Here is a 16,114-nt window from a genome sequence, read left to right on the forward strand (position 1 = left end):
TCTTCTATTGCCTATTAGTGCACTGTGGAGCACATCAGTGCAGAGCCCAGATATTACAGCAAGGGACACCCTGGAAATGTCTAAGCAGACTGATCAATTTAATCTCTGTTGCAATACAGTGCATTAGTGGGATGGCTATTTCTTTTTTCTTTTTCTTGGCACAGCTTAGGACAAATATTCTCCTTTCTCTTCAACAAATGCTTAACAAATGACAAAAGTGACAGCTTTGAAAGACTGATTTTTTAAAAATGAGGTTCTGTATGGTAGCTTATGAAAGCACTTCAATTTAGAATGATTATTAATCAACCATCCGTTCAGATAATTTTCTAATTTAGGGAAAAAAAATCTATATTCTGTCTCTTACATCCCCATCAGGTACTAAAGTATGAATGTCTGCACTTATTAACAAACACAAATAAGAGAGCATTATCTGATGCAGAGAGACAGGGTTAATGCTGAGATGTAATACTTCTACCTGACAGAAGATGTTCTGAATTTTAGTACAGAAGAGTTATAATCTGAACTTTAAATATTTTATTATATTGCAGTCATAAATACCATACATGTATGAAATGGCAAACCTATTCTGACAAACTGGAAAATAACTGCATGCTCTGGATGCTCTCTCTGGTTAATTCTGCATAGAACAGAGACCTAATTTCCTATTAAAAAAACATGAGATAATAAAATAGCAAGTGCAACTAAGGACAAAAAGATAAGAGTACCATGCAAACAGCAGAACTGGAAAATAAAATTTTAAACCTGAAGAATTAAAAGATATTTTGACTGACACTTTTATAAGCCTGTCCTTACACTGATTTATTGTTGTGTGGTCTATCTACTTTGTTTGCCCAGCATGAATACTGTGAAAATTGGAAATATAATGTGAATATTTATCACCACAACATTATTCTGAAACAACCCAAAGCACTCAAGTAGCATGCAAATACCATAAATTAGTTTTCTAAACAAAGTGAATTTAAAACTCAGTCCAGAGGAGTTATGTGGCTAAATCAGATGAGGACAGAAAAGTATCTACAAAGTATCCTCAGTTTCCTGGCCAGCTTTTCCAACTGACTGACTGTCAAGGCAAAGAGGAATGCTACCCTTGCTGCAGCCATGCTTAACAGAATAAAACCTGACTTAAAAACAATAGTTGCATGTCTGGGGGACTGTTCTCCCTTGAATTGCATAGGAAGTTTCATAAGGAAATTCAAAATAAATGTAAAACTCCAACAAAATATTCTTGGAGACAGACACTTTTAACTTGAAGGATACACCATTTTCAGGAGTGACTCCTAATCCTTTCTAAATGGACCTTGGAATCATGTCTGGTTGAAAAATCCAAGTTTATTGTGACATATATATACATAGGCATAATTTATGAAGGAAGACATGCAAACACAATTGTAACATAAAATATGTGGCAAGGGAGTAATTTACTAGTCTTTCATACAAAATACAAATTTATTACTAAATGTCTATGCCTAAAACTCAGTATGTAGTACATCATATTTTAAATTATTAACATCTCTGCTGGAGAAGCTTCCTTCATAAAATATTTACACAGCACGTCTCAGGACTCTGTATTTTGCCAGCAGTTACTCAAAGTGTAAGATAAATATAGTTAGCAGGTCATTCTTTCCCTTGATAAGCTATTCTTTTCAATTAAAAAAAAAACTGCCCAAATGTTTAAGCTATGCTACTGCTATGGCCTGTGTTATGAAATACTGCACTCCAATATAATGATATATTTTGACCTCTGAGAGCCGTCAGGGTCAGAGGGCATCACTTTTGCTAATGACAGGGCATGGCTGTAAAACACAAGAGGCAGGCATGTTCCAATTACTTTCCCAATTAGCAGCAACAATCAATGCAGCTGCAAAAAGCCTTAAGGAAACTGGCAAAATGCTGCAAAGTATGGATATGATTCTCCTTCCAGGAACAAGCTCAAGAACAATAAAAGCATTAGTAGTCCCTTGATTATTTTTTCAATACTACAAGAGCATTATTACCCTTTATTTCAAACCAGGCAATCTGGAAGTGTTGCCTTTTCAAAATCCAGATAGCTCTCCAAAGCAAACAAGAATTACATAACTCATTCTTTTCTAACCTAGGCAAGAAGAAAGCTTCATGGTCATTTTGCTAGAGAAAGGAAATAGAATTTATGATGCAAAATTCAAATATGTTGGACTTATACTTAAAACGAAAAATAATTATGCTCTAATTTTTCAGAGTGTGAAAATGTCCTGTTCAATGAAAAAAAAAGAGTCTCCAGCATTTCAAACTCTTGGCAAACAGTTGCCTGGTCTACTAAAAATCTCCTGAACACGGTATGAGAATTCTCTTGGCATTTGTATGTTCAGTTTGTCAATGTCAAAACAAAATGTAAAAGAAGATGTAAGACACTAGAAAAGCAGAACTTTAGCCTTAAATGTATTTTAATACAAAACAGACTCAACTGTACCCAAGACACATGCATTTTGAAATACAGAAGATGCCACTGTTACCAAATGTTGGGCAATATAATTTCAAAATGCATTTGAACCACTTTTTTCATGTTCATAGTTTTCTTTAGGATACAAATTTACAACTACTCGGATGAGTTTGTATTAAAGTTAATTGAAATACAGGAAAATCATGATGAAGTAGCATTAATTTTAAACTTCACAATATACAAATATCACTTTCTGCTGTGGGCTAAGTATTCCACAGCAATATCTTTCACATCTCAAACTCATGGAAGCATAGAAAAGTGAATTCTGTCATCATTCCATTTCATTTTTGTATTAAATTATGTAAAAATGACATCTTTTTAATTAAAAAAAATTACAGACCATAGAAGAAATGAAAATTATCTTCCTGTCCCTTACTACACAGAAATTATTAGCAATAATGCAAAGGAAATATTTTTTTTATATTCGTTGAGAAAGAATGCTGTCAGTGGAATAGCAAATAAGAAGATTATTGAAGAGTAAACACCTACATGATTTTTTTTTCAAATTTGCAAGAGGAGATTACTTGTGGTTTACAATTTCTAAGAGATGGTTTGAGGCTTTTCTCTGGATAAATACTTTGAAGTGTAATATCTACTGTAATACAGCAGAAATTCTAAAATCTATAAAAAACACAATGTGCCAACATTTCAAGGAAATAAATGGGATCATCTCAACATAACTTCATTGTAAGGAAAAATTGTGAAAATAGTGTTAAAAGAGGCAATCAGTCGGATTGAGTGGTAGTGTGATTAATACCAATCAACACTGTTTAATACAAAACAGGTCTTCTTGGGAAATTTCATATCATTTTGTGATGATATTACAAATTCAGTAGATAAAGATAACTTTTGAAAATACTTGCTTTAATTTCTGTATAAATATCTCTCCCTTTATCTCTCTGATGAAAAAGTAGCACGGCACAAAATCAACATGGCTCATATATTAAACATGTTAAAGAACACTGAGAATCTGAGAAACAATTTGTAAGTCGGGAACCAAGAGCTAATGGGAACCTCTTTGGTGACATTGTAAAGATGTGCATTTTGAAGAACCAACAGGACTGAACAGCAAACTCAAGATACGTATGGAAACCTTCATAACAAAATTCTGGGCAAAAGTGATAACTAAAAATATCTTAGCAGTCCTAATAAACAACCAATAGAAAATGGATTCTTACATGGCAACTCTGAGCTTGTGTATTCATAGGATTCTTGCACCTGGATGTGCAAGAAAGGAGCAGAAAAGTCACATATATCTGCATGTGACATTGATAACATTAAAAGAAAGCAATTTGCAATTTCTGTCACCACAATTTCAACTGAATGTCTATTAGAAGAACAGAATATACTGTAAGAGTGACAAATCTTTGGAATAATTTAAAGTATATGCAGTTATTTTTTCTCTCATCTGAAACCCAAAATTGAAATTAGATGGATTAGAAATACCACATTGAAGTAGGAAAAGAGGAACTGATTAAGAAAATTCAGACCAGCAAACCTTTTTTTTGCACAGGGAAGATATTTTTGCACAGAGAAAAATATCCTTTCAGTGTTGATAATGCTTTTGTAGTTCACAGGAGGCGTGGGGCTGAAATAAATTTTAATACTTTTGTAAAATTATTTTAATGCAAAAAATAAGAGAATAAACACATATTCTTCTATGTTTACTGATTCTATCTCCCACATTTCAGTATTATTCATTAGTTCTATTGTGTTTTAAATGAGCCTATTTCAAACTATGGTTCAAACCACCACTGACATTACCAGGGACCAATGCAGCCTGCTGGCTCCATGAGAGACTGAAACCCGAATTGTAAACAAGACTGTAACAATAGGTACAAGCGTGAATCAGCTCTGTGTAACAGTGAGCAAAGCAGAATGCACCCTGCACTTTCACCTTCAAAAAATCACCTGGTTCAGACCTGGCCCAGAGTCCAGCTACAACCCATAAATCCTAACACAGAATTTCTGGAGCCACTTTATTTACTCTTTATTTACTTCACCTATGAATCAACCAAGAGCAGTAGTAAGGTAAGAGTTAATTCTTCTTGCTGAAAGATTTGCTAATAGTTGGGGAATTTGCATGATAATACCCCCTCATTGCAAAAAGTAATACATGTATTATTTTAGATGAGCAAATGAACTCCAGATAGGAAAACTTAAAAAAAAAAAAAGAAGAAAATTTTTTGGTTTCTATGCCTTGCAGTTGCTTTCCTCAGCATGTATGTGTTTGGCTGTGTATTTGTACATGCACAATTAGGTCTGTGCAACTGCAGCAGCACTGCAGAGTTCCCTTTAGAATCAAAACTCTCCAGCTGACATGAGGCAGGTCTCTAGCTCTATTCCATTTTGTACTGGACAGCAGTAAATTGAAATTATATCTAGTGTGGCAGATTCCTTGGCAAGCCAAACTGCTTACGCTGTCATTCCCTTTGAACTTCTCTCCTCAGGTGAGAATGCAGGGGAGAGGAAAGGAAGGAAGAAAGCATCCCTCAGTCTCAGCTGTCTCAGGGACACACGACTACAGCTGGTCCTAAGAAAGTCTTACCTGTTTTTTACCGACTGCAATCTCAGAAAAATAAAAAGATGACCCACAGATAGATAGAAACAACTTCTTGAACTTGACTGCAGAACTTTCTCCATGGCTTTGCTAAAAATCGTGTCTTGCACATGAAGGTGGCATTGTAATTGAGGAACACAGAATTAGAGAAAGGCCCCTCAGATGCTAAGCAAAAGCTACTTCAGCAAATAGAGCAGAGAGCAGAGTATCCTTCCTTGAAATTATGCACTTTACATTTCCACCTTTTGTGGTATCAGTGATATGACTCCCCCTTTCCACCCACCTCTTTCTGCTCCCATTTCTCATATACAGACCATGCCAGCACAAGCAGAAAGGATGAAAGGTAGACTGAAATATGCTTCCATATGGCAATGCATTGACCTCTGAGACACTGCTCCGGATTCACACTTGCAAATAGGTCTAAAGAATTTCCCCTTTGAAGAGCAGACAGAGCAGCCCCTCTTGGCAAATTACTGAGCTGGGGAAGTCGAGCATTCAAGCGCTGCAGTATTTCATGCTACATGATAGAGGAATTGCTCAAATTTTAAGACATTACTAACAACTATCAGTTTCACAATAGCAGAAGATTAAAGTTGAAATATTGCAAAAAAACCCCAAAAGCCTAAACATTTTTTAAAAATCGCTTTTATGTGATGAGTGAGAATCTTAAAGAGAAATTATTTTCGTCACACATGCCCTAGGTCTGCATTGTGCTTGTGCTTTCCAAAGCTCTTAAATTACCAAACAGAAAACAGGTGTTTAAGTTCTTATGGTACATCTGTCAAATTCATGCCACATTGTTTTTTCCCATTGAATTTAAGCACTAATGTAAATATGATCTCTGTTAGTTCAGTGATAAAGAGCACCATAAGACAGTGGTACAAGTGCTTGCAATGGACGTTGTAATCACTGTTTCTGGCTAACGCTCAGTAAATAAATAATTCTTTACTGTAACAGTTGACTCTTTTTGTACCTTCTTTTAATAACTTCTCCTTACCAAAAATTAAACCTTCTATTATGTAAATGAAACATTGTGATAAATAAGGAAACACACCCTGTCATTTCACCTACTCCAGGAACAGCAAGTAATGAATGATTCTGTCTCATGACTCTTGGATTGAGTGAGAAAAGCTGCAGTGGAGGTTGCTTTTAAGGTTTTTCATGGTTTTATACACTGATCTAGCTTTATTTTATTTTTAAGGTCAAGGGGTGCTATTAAATCACTTGACAAATGGCATAACATATGTTCAGAGGAAAGAAGCAGAAAACCTAGGAAGACATTACAAAGTTGTACATTATTGTAGAAAATACACCAAACAGTAGAAATACCACAAAGTTACTATATAGTAGACTTCAGTAAACCTATTAATTAGAACACTGTGGACATAATGATAAAGGGATAAAAAAGATAAATTATGTTCTTGTTAGAAAAGCGCCCATGTTTATCCACGAACATGTACAATTAGCATTTAAAATTGCTGATGCAGAAAGCGGTACAATTTTTCATTGCTGCCACTTCTGGGAAAGGTGCAGTTACATATTTTCAGGCAAAATAACAGGCACAGAGGTGATGTGCTTTCTCTCAGGGGCAAAGATTGCCACCTACACAGCTGTTTAGCACTCTAGGCTTGCCAATCAGTACCAACAGTGAGCTCAGAGGAGACTTTCACTTTGAACTCATCAAGAGGATAAAGGTGTTGGCATGGCCTAGTGAGAAGGAACTAAATTTTCTTTAAACCGCCTGTAAAGGCTAACTTGGAGCAACGATTTATTTCCTGACTGACTGGTGCTCCTGTGCATGAATTTTAGATGTTGGTAAAAGAAATAAAAGCTAACTTCCAGCAATTAAATTCACAGAGCTTTCTGTGGTTAGAAAATCACCAATATGAAGTGAATAGCAATGCTGGGGAAGAGCAGAGGCTGTTACTCTCCTAATGGAAGTCCCCTGTCTGGAGATTCCACCTCAACTTTCATTTAGTTGCTGCAGCTTTATCATGCCTATGTAATAGGCAGTTTTGCTTCTTCCTGCCAATAGTCTGCCATGGTAAATAGGAAAAATGTTCTCAAAACTGCACAGCCCGATCACACATTTTATATCTGAGAAATTAGATCAGTTTATGAGCAGAACAGTTCTGTTATCCAAGTCTCACAATTTAATCCTTACTCTTATGACATTTATGTATTTTCCCAAAGCGTCAAGTGATGGAAGTTACACATCCCTTGCATTTTTAATCTAGTTGCCTAAGAAAAGGAAGCTTTTATGATCATGTTGGTCTGTATTTCAAACTATGAATATCTTACCAACTGTAGCCTGATTTAAGATACAATTAGGGATAAAAGTATCAAAAATAATTAAGTTCCTTAAAGTTTCATACAAATCACTGTCTGGGTCAAGGACAGAAAATGAAATTGGTGGCCTCTCCCTTGGGACTGTGCTCATAGCTCAGCCCTCAGACACTATTGTGGAGCTGCCAGCTGGTTGACCAAATTCTTATCCTGGCTACTCAGCACATGTGTAGCTTTAGACTTGCTGAACTTTGTACAACTGGTGCCTATTTTTTCAGGTGCAAGTTTAATAGGAAGGGAGCTGGTATCTTTCTGGAAAAAAAGAGTTTAGAAAATACAGGACAAAAATCTGTAGGACATAAGACTTTCAGTTCTGCTACTCAAAAAAATATTTTTTTCTCCTTTAAAGTAAGACCTACTCACATGACTGGTGCAGAAAAGCCTGCAAACACAAGCCACTAAATCTCTAAAGGCTCAAAAATCAATAACATGCATCTAAAGAACAGAAAAATTTTAATCTCAAGACTTCTTTAAGCACCCTCATGATCTTGGAATGGTAAGCATTGATAACATGATGTAAGAAATAACATCAAAAAGATGACAGCGCCAAATCCCTGTTTAAAAGTGGAACACATCTAAGATGCAATGCTCAGAGAAACACAGAAAGAGAATTTCCCCATAGAGAATATAAACAAGGAATTGAGAATGGGGTCTGAATTGCCCCCATTTACAGTGCCTTGATTCACTGTGAAACACATTGGAAATCAGAAAGATACCTGCTTTACTGCTCAGAACAGATAGGGCAAGGACTTGCATTGCTTACACACAACCTTTTGATAGAATTATTTTGTAATTTTCATTAATCTATGCCTGAGAACCTTATACGGCATTTACAGAAAGAATGAATTTCCATAGAGTCATATTCAACTGTTCTTTAGAAAAACTCACATCTGCACAGAAGAGCTGAAGCTATTGAGGGGTTAATAGAAAGAAGAGACTAAAACATTACTTTAAAATATTTCATTCCACCTCCTTTTAAAGTTTGCATGCTGATATAATACTGCCATTACCATATTAAATCTGAGCCCTCCACAGCTACTGATACGTCATTATAAATAATTGAATATTGGTTGCTGAAGCAGAAAAATAAATCCATGATAGAAACCGATTCTTTTTTTTTGTCTTATGTATTCTAAAAAAATTGAAAATACCAGATGGTTTTTAATTCAGGCAAAATGATTTAAAGCTCCCAAAGTCACTTCTCCTCCACTAATTCTGATCTTTCCTCTTCTGTTAATCTATTTTCTGCAAGCTTTAATCCATTGGAAAAATAAACTGCCCCCTGCATTAACCTGCAATCTAGCTATTACCTACTTAGTAGCATGTCATGAACAACAAAATCTCTCTAAAATTGCAAGAAGTCTGTCTGCTAAATGGAACACCAGAGGTACTTTGGGAGCCCCTCTCTGCCCTCACAGGGACACAGAGTATTTACACTTCTGTCCTGAGCTACACTAACCTTTTGTTTACTGCTTCGGGATAAGGAGGGCACGATGCAGAAGCAGGAACATATTCCCGTTCCTCAGCAGGCTGGTCTCAATGGAGGAGAAAAGAGGCTTTTAGGGAAGCAAAATTCTTTCTCTACTGAGTAATCAGCTGAGGAAGACTAATCTCTGTGTAGTATTCAATACTGAAAGGTAAGGATGAAGAATTGCCCCATGTGTTACAATGAAGCTCTGGTTACCTTTCTAGTCCGCATGGAAAGCATGCACTTCTATGCACAGCTGACATTTCTGCTGCATAAAAGCTCTCCTTTCAAAAACATAAAATGTCCTGTTTTGTAGCCTGGTTTGACTCTGTCAGAAATACAAGGTGTAAAAATACAAATATGAGGGGCTGCAACCTTTGCAGTTTCTCACATCTTTCACAGGAGTGTCATTTCAGGCTTGAATAAAGTAACATGCAAAGCTCTAGTGAAGTGACTCGGGTTCGGTTACTTCCTCTTAAAACTGAGATATAACTGAGGGATGTCCCTGCACTAAAATTAGCAGCTCTGCTCTTCTACAAAATATTATCACTTAACTAGTCACAGGAAAACACTACTCAGTAATTTCAACTATGCACCAGGAAGATCTTCATACAGACAAATCAACTGAACAAAAGAAAGGTATGGGAGCAGGAGAACAAAATTAAATAATGCAAAATGCAAAGCTCTGGGGCTGTAAGGTAAGTGATGAATAAACTTCAAAACAATAACATGCACTGGGTTTTCTTGGAAATCCATTATTAAGAGCATGGCTGGTAAATACTGACGCTCTTTTTTGATACTGATGGTTATGATTAAACATCCTAAGACATCCTTTGCTCAACAGAGACAGTTCCTAAACAGAACATTGTCTTTGTTTTTAGCATGGCTTGGACTTGGACAGACTCCAGAGTATACCAAGATCCTGTTTTATTCCAAAAGAGTAAATATAATTAATTTCCTAAATCAGGTTCAATTGTCAAGTGCCAATGAAACACTTGTCTAGCTCATAATTTCCAGAACAGGAGCCATTAAATGTACAGAAATGGATAGCTAAAGATACCATAAATCTTCTACTATTCATATAGCTACCACATGATTTTGGCAGTTTTGTATTATGCTACTCTGGTTTTACAACAGTGTAAAAGTGTCAGCAGTACACAGAGTATATCAGTCTTTCCCTGTGCAGAAAGATCAGGCCTATAAAGTCAACTGGCATCTGCAAGAGTAGAGTTGTGCCCAAATTTATCAACAACAAAATTGTTAATAACTCTACTTAATTACAACCTGTACTATCCAACATAGAATTCCCATGAGTTTTCAATGAGATTTAATTATCTCAAAAGTTGAAATATGTAATAAGCTATTTTTGAGGAAAAAAAAATAAAAAGAGACAAAAGTCAACATTTCAAACTGGTAATTTTTTAATGATCTGTACTCAAAAGCTGTCAGAAAATACTCTCTCTAATACAATGAAGCAAATCCATTCTTCAAGTCAAGGTAATTGTGAGAAAAACAGGCTTGGTAACAAAAGGAATTGTTTTAATGACTGCAGAAGAGCTACCAGTCCACGGGACTTATTGCCTCAGCAATAAGGACAAATAAATAATACTCTGGACACACAGAGGAAGAAGGTCTTAAATCAGAAACAAAAGCTAACTTTGAAAACAGGTCCTACAAAAATAGGTGGTTTGCACATCACCACAAACATGGAGCAGAGTTATTAAATTTCTCAAATAAATTATTAGTGCATAGAAGCTTATGGTGTTCTTGAAAATGGGACTTAATATCCTGGCAGAATATCATATTTAGAAATGAATTCATAATTTCTCCTGTGCTTTTCACCCACATATGATTATTTATATGGGAACATACACATATATCATATAGAGAGAGTTGCAGATATGCCACAGTGCACATTTCTACACCTCCATCTTTGTGCCTAGTCAAACGTCTTGAGGGACTATCAAAACCTTCAGCTAAAGTTTCATTTATATTATCAGTTAGGAAGAGATTTACTCAGCTTTTCCAAGGCTCACTGGATTCCTCTCCTTCCAAACAGTGTTTCGTGTTCTCAGTCCCAGAATAGAGTAAAATATGCCAGCTGGCTTAAATGCCAGATTTACAGGGGTTATGCTCAGCAAAGCTGACTAATGTCTGTATGCTGTACAGCTCTGGGAGTGATAAGCAAACTTTGGTTAACCAAGAATTTTGGTCAAATGATGCTCTGTAAAACAGGGGTCGAATGTGTATTGAATGTTTTGCTCAAACAGATGTTGTCTAAGCTGCTTGGATGCTGACATTTCAGCTGAATATTGCTTATTACTAACCTATCCTAATTGCATGTTATTTATGAGCAGCATACCATGCTCATCAGTTATGAGAGTGGTTCATCCTACATCCAGTTAATGAAGGACTTCTGAAATAAGCCTTGAGCCTCTGGTCCTGCCCTCCCAAAAAGCAACATGGAGGAGTCATCTCTGGCTGCCCTTATACTACATGATCACCACACATAGTGGGCTCCTTCCTCCTTTTAAAACACCAGCAGACATCAGAGATTTAAACAAAGATCTTGGCATGACCTACCTGAAGATTTCACTGCTCACTGCAAGGGGAGTGGGTGAGATAACCTTTAAAATGTCCCTCCCAACACAAACAATTCTGTGATTTTACGATTACAAAAATGGCGACAAACAATAGAAACCTCAAAACTGTAGCACAACAACACACTGTGAGTAAGCAGAAAATGAAAATAAAAAATAAAATCCTCAAATGCTAAGTAAGGTGCAAAAGGAAAAAATGCTCCTGAGAATATATGCAACAATAGAGGATAATAACCATGCCTACAACTAAAGCTGTCAAATAAAACTGCTCTGTTTCTCACAAAAAACCTATACTTTCTATATAAATTATATTCAACATCACCAACTCAGACAGATTTGTATTAAGTACAGATTTATCCTCCAGCTAGTTATCTAACACTAACATGACATAGCTCTTAAATTAAGACAGTTTTATCTGAGCACAAACCTGAAAGCTTAAGCCTGTGGTGAGTACCTATAAAGACATCATAATTGTACGTGCATCATATAACCTGAAAACGTAAACTTCATCATTTTTCTCAAGACCTGGCTTTAATGCCCACTTCTGCATATGATGTTAAATGTATTTGCATTTTTAGTTCAGATTTATTTGTACCCAATGAGCCAAAATAATCAAATTCATTGCAATATGAAAAGTCCAATGTTTTATATGAGTACATTATTCATGATTTAAAATTAATAAAAAGTATCTATTTTCAAATATGTTTTAAAACAACACAATGGACTCTTTCCTTACAACAATACCTAGGCTGCCATTGTTTTCATGCATCTCAAAAACACAATTCAGACACATAAGAAAACACTCAGTTGGGCAATACAAAATAATTTAGGTTCCTAATCCGGACTTAATTAAATAGATCTGAATTCTGTAGTAATGCCTAAAAATACTCTTTAAAAAAAATAACAATAGGGTCATGATACAGAAAACACTACAGAAAATAGCTGCCTAGCCTCTAGCCTCAAGAAGGATAAAAATTCCTAAAAGCAAAGGCACCCTAACATGCAGTTAAATTTTTTAGAACTAAATTGAGAGCTATCCTACCCTAGTACACTGGAGATGGAAAGACAGATGTTTTAAATCTGCAGAGCCTCAATACCACTGTGCTCTGAAGACAGCAGGAAACAGAATGGAAGGAAGAAAGCATCTTGATAGAAAAAAATCCCAGGAGTTAACCTGCTTGATCTTTCACACACAGCAACTTGATTTTACAGTGCTTCGACAGTTCCTCTGCAGTCAGAGGTGCTCGCTATTGTACTTCTGTGTGTGGCAGCCCTACCAGCACACCATCATGATCTCCTGTCCTTTCTTCTAGCCTTAGAACTCTTGAAAAATAGACTTTTCTAAATACACTTCCTGAAGAGTCCACTTCTGTTGGAAATTGAACTAAATAGTCTAAAAGAGATCACCTTTACTATACCCAGTAGACAGACTATCTGGTGTAGAAGATAATCGCCTTCAAAAAAAATATATATAGTTAAACCAGCCAGGTTAAAAAACTATTGATTTGGCTACATGAACACATCTTCTTCATCTGTTTTCTCATAAGGCAGATGATATAGCACTGCTTCCAATCCCAGGTTTTTAAAAGCTGTTCTTCAAACAGGCTATTGAGCAAAAAATAGAAAGGCCATTAACTGAACTGAAAGGAAAAAAATCTGCTTGATTTGAACCAGGTCAGAATTCTCATTAATAACTTTAGCTACATACACTAATGCAAAAGTTCAGACTACAGGCATCGTTACAGAGGAAAACAAAAGAGCTGCTATGTCTGCAGAAGGGGAGATAGCACACAGACTCTCAGACACCAAACAAGAGCAGCAAATATGTCTAAAGTCTGACCTCCCTCCTACTACTATAGAAATCTTGATCTCAGATCAAGCCACTGACAACATTAATTATCGACTTGAAAAGAGCAGAGGTTTATTTTAATATTCACATTGTTATTGCTTCTGTCTGTCTCATCCAAAACATAATTTAAAGTATGATCGTCTGTCACAGGCTCTTAGCAGGAATATACACACTACCATAGCATTCCTTCCAGGACATCCTCTGGGAGGTCATTCAGAGCCCCTCATGCTGTCAGATGTAGGAATTAACAACAAGTAAAATATATTTTTACACCCTAAAGCAAACTCACTCCTTCATTTCTGATTGCCTGGATAACAAAGTTACCTGCTACAAGCTATCGAGCAGGCAGATCTCCCAGTAGATCAGACAGTAAATAAGGTACTCAGCATCTAACAGGATAAAATTCAAAAAACCTGCTTCTACAGCACTTACATTTGAAGAGCAAGGCTCAGAAATGAAGGACATGATGTTTTCCATATACACAGTACTTAATGATTTAAAAGTAAACATATGTACAAGTGTCTCAGTAATTGGGTCCTCAGATTGTAGTGCTGTCTCTTTATTATTGGCTTCTTTAAAAATCTTACAAGTACATTACTAACATCCTCCAAGGAATCTTCTTAAGGAATGTTTCCAGCAAAACACAACCCTAAGACCTAAACTTTCCAACTTTGAAGATACATAGCTTTTCTGGTATACCAAGCAAAAAAAAAAAAAAATCCTGTACTATTCCAAAGGAACAAACAATTCATCTCTTGCAGCTTTATAGAAAGCCATGAGAACCGAGAAACAATTACTATAATCTCATTGAATTCATTAATATAATCTCATCAAAATGAGATTATAATCTCATCTCATAATGAACTATAATCTCATTGAAATCAAACTGGATGTTTATGATTGTATGTTCATTGTCCAGTTTGGGAGAAATACAAGAAATACAATAAGGAATTGGTATATAATCAAAAATTAACTTCAGGCCATTTCAAGAACACACATAAACTCCTTTTATTGTTAGAGGCAGAAACTCTTCCCCTGGAACTTTCAGGGCAACCCACCCCAGATCCCAAAGAGCCACTACAAGACCGTCTGCAGGTTGAAGTCTTAGGTCTGTGTGAATCCACTGGCATTTGATCCATTTGTTCACAAGACTCTTTTCAAGTTTCCCTGTTAGGCTTACGAAGGGCATTGGAGAGAAGTGTTTGTACTGGTGGTGTTGAACTGCAACGTACCATGAACATGAGTGGAATTGTACCACACTCTTTATTCTAATGATTTTTCATGACGACAGATGGCTCCACAACCTTATGCCTCAGCCCAAGTGCAAATTACATTGAAAGGCTGTATTGACATGCTCATGGACACGGCACAAATGCTCCTTCAGACTCACAATAATATTTACAGGCATATTAAAGCACATAAATATAAATATAATGAGAGAGTAATGCATATTTCAGGAATTTAATATTCACTGCAAATGAATTAATGATTTCACCTTTTGTCCTATAATGTTTCAAACCTCTGTCTAAGTTCTGGCATCACGCTATCATTTCAAATTAACTGTAATTTTCCACTGCTATGCTCGCTATGAATGAGAAAACATCTAAAGAAATTACAAATGTGCTGACACATTCACAAAAAAAACCCAACCAAACCAACAAACACAATCAACTGTTTTCTCATCTGGAAAAAGCTGTATTTTTATTTCATTTTGCACATTATTTAATTTCCAATGTTAGAGTTTAATCGTAGTGTTTTCAGCATTGAACTGAAAATTTCTAAGACTAAATAACTTGAAATAGAGAATTAGTGTATTTCTGAGGATAGCAAAGTACAGCCCAGCAGAAGGATTATATCACAATGGGACAATGAATTTAAAAAAAAAACAAAAAACAAAATCCTAACCCCCCCAAAACAGAATACAGCTCTTCAGATAATTAAAGTGCTTTAGACCACTAGCCAATTGATTTTCTCCTTGTAAAGGTAGTTCAATTGAAATGTTCAGAATAAATCATGTGTTAAAATTATCTTCTAAAGTAAGAGCTGAGTGCATATTGATTAATAATTATTTGCACTAACGGACTGAACTAAAAAAAATACCATCAATTACTTCAAAAAACTCTAAGATCAATCATGATGGAATCAATCATTCAAAGATTCCCTACACTTTGCCCAATATTTCGGAAGTGTCCATCAAATGACTTTCTAGAGATACCTTGGTTTCCTGCTTCTAGAGCTACGGAAATTTGCTTTAAATGCCAATTATCACTAGGTATTTCAACTGCATTATACAGCTCTCACCCTTCAGTTACAGAGGAGTTCTGTAAGAAGAGCAAACATTTTCCACATCAAGTATGAGGCATGAGAGGGCACTTTCACCAGGGAAGTTTAGTTAATATTTCATACTTATGCTCCCACAGCAAAGGAAATGCAAACAGCCCAAATTAATGACCAGAAAAGATGATTTACATAGAGCTCCCATCCAAAGATGGGGGATATTCAGTACAAATTAACTCTGTTTTACACACTAATGAGTTCTACTCACTGAATTTGGCCGGGCAGCACAATAAAACTCCAATAATTCTCTAAAAATTGCATTTTAGTTTGCCTCGTTATAAATAGCACAGAGATCGTTAATCCCATACAGCACCACAGGCATTACTCAAGCCTGTTATTGAAAATCAAGCAGAATTTTCCTTTCTCATGCTGCATAGCCCCATTAGAGTTGGGTGGGGAGTCTGAAGGCTGTAGCACCAGGTTTTACACAGGTCTGAATGAAAAAGGAAATTTTCTG

The 16,114-nt window shown here is 35.9% G+C and overlaps 1 protein-coding gene across 15 annotated transcripts in view; it reads right to left on the reverse strand.

Annotated features, from left to right (window-relative positions):
• The window catches only part of PARD3 (par-3 family cell polarity regulator), a 445,891-nt gene that overhangs the window by 38,526 nt on the left and 391,251 nt on the right, over nt 1-16,114 (reverse strand). Inside the window, exon 23 of one of the 15 annotated variants that reach the window (XM_068173487.1) lies at nt 9,103-9,199. The exons of the other annotated variants lie outside the window; for them this stretch is intronic. Within the exon in view, the coding sequence (XP_068029588.1) occupies nt 9,118-9,199 (82 nt within the window). The 3' untranslated portion in view covers nt 9,103-9,117. Of the gene's footprint in view, nt 1-9,102; nt 9,200-16,114 lie in introns of those variants that run through there. 15 annotated transcript variants of the gene reach the window in all.

Source organism: Anomalospiza imberbis, chromosome 1, assembly GCF_031753505.1.
Source record: "Anomalospiza imberbis isolate Cuckoo-Finch-1a 21T00152 chromosome 1, ASM3175350v1, whole genome shotgun sequence".
Taxonomy (NCBI): domain Eukaryota; kingdom Metazoa; phylum Chordata; class Aves; order Passeriformes; family Viduidae; genus Anomalospiza; species Anomalospiza imberbis.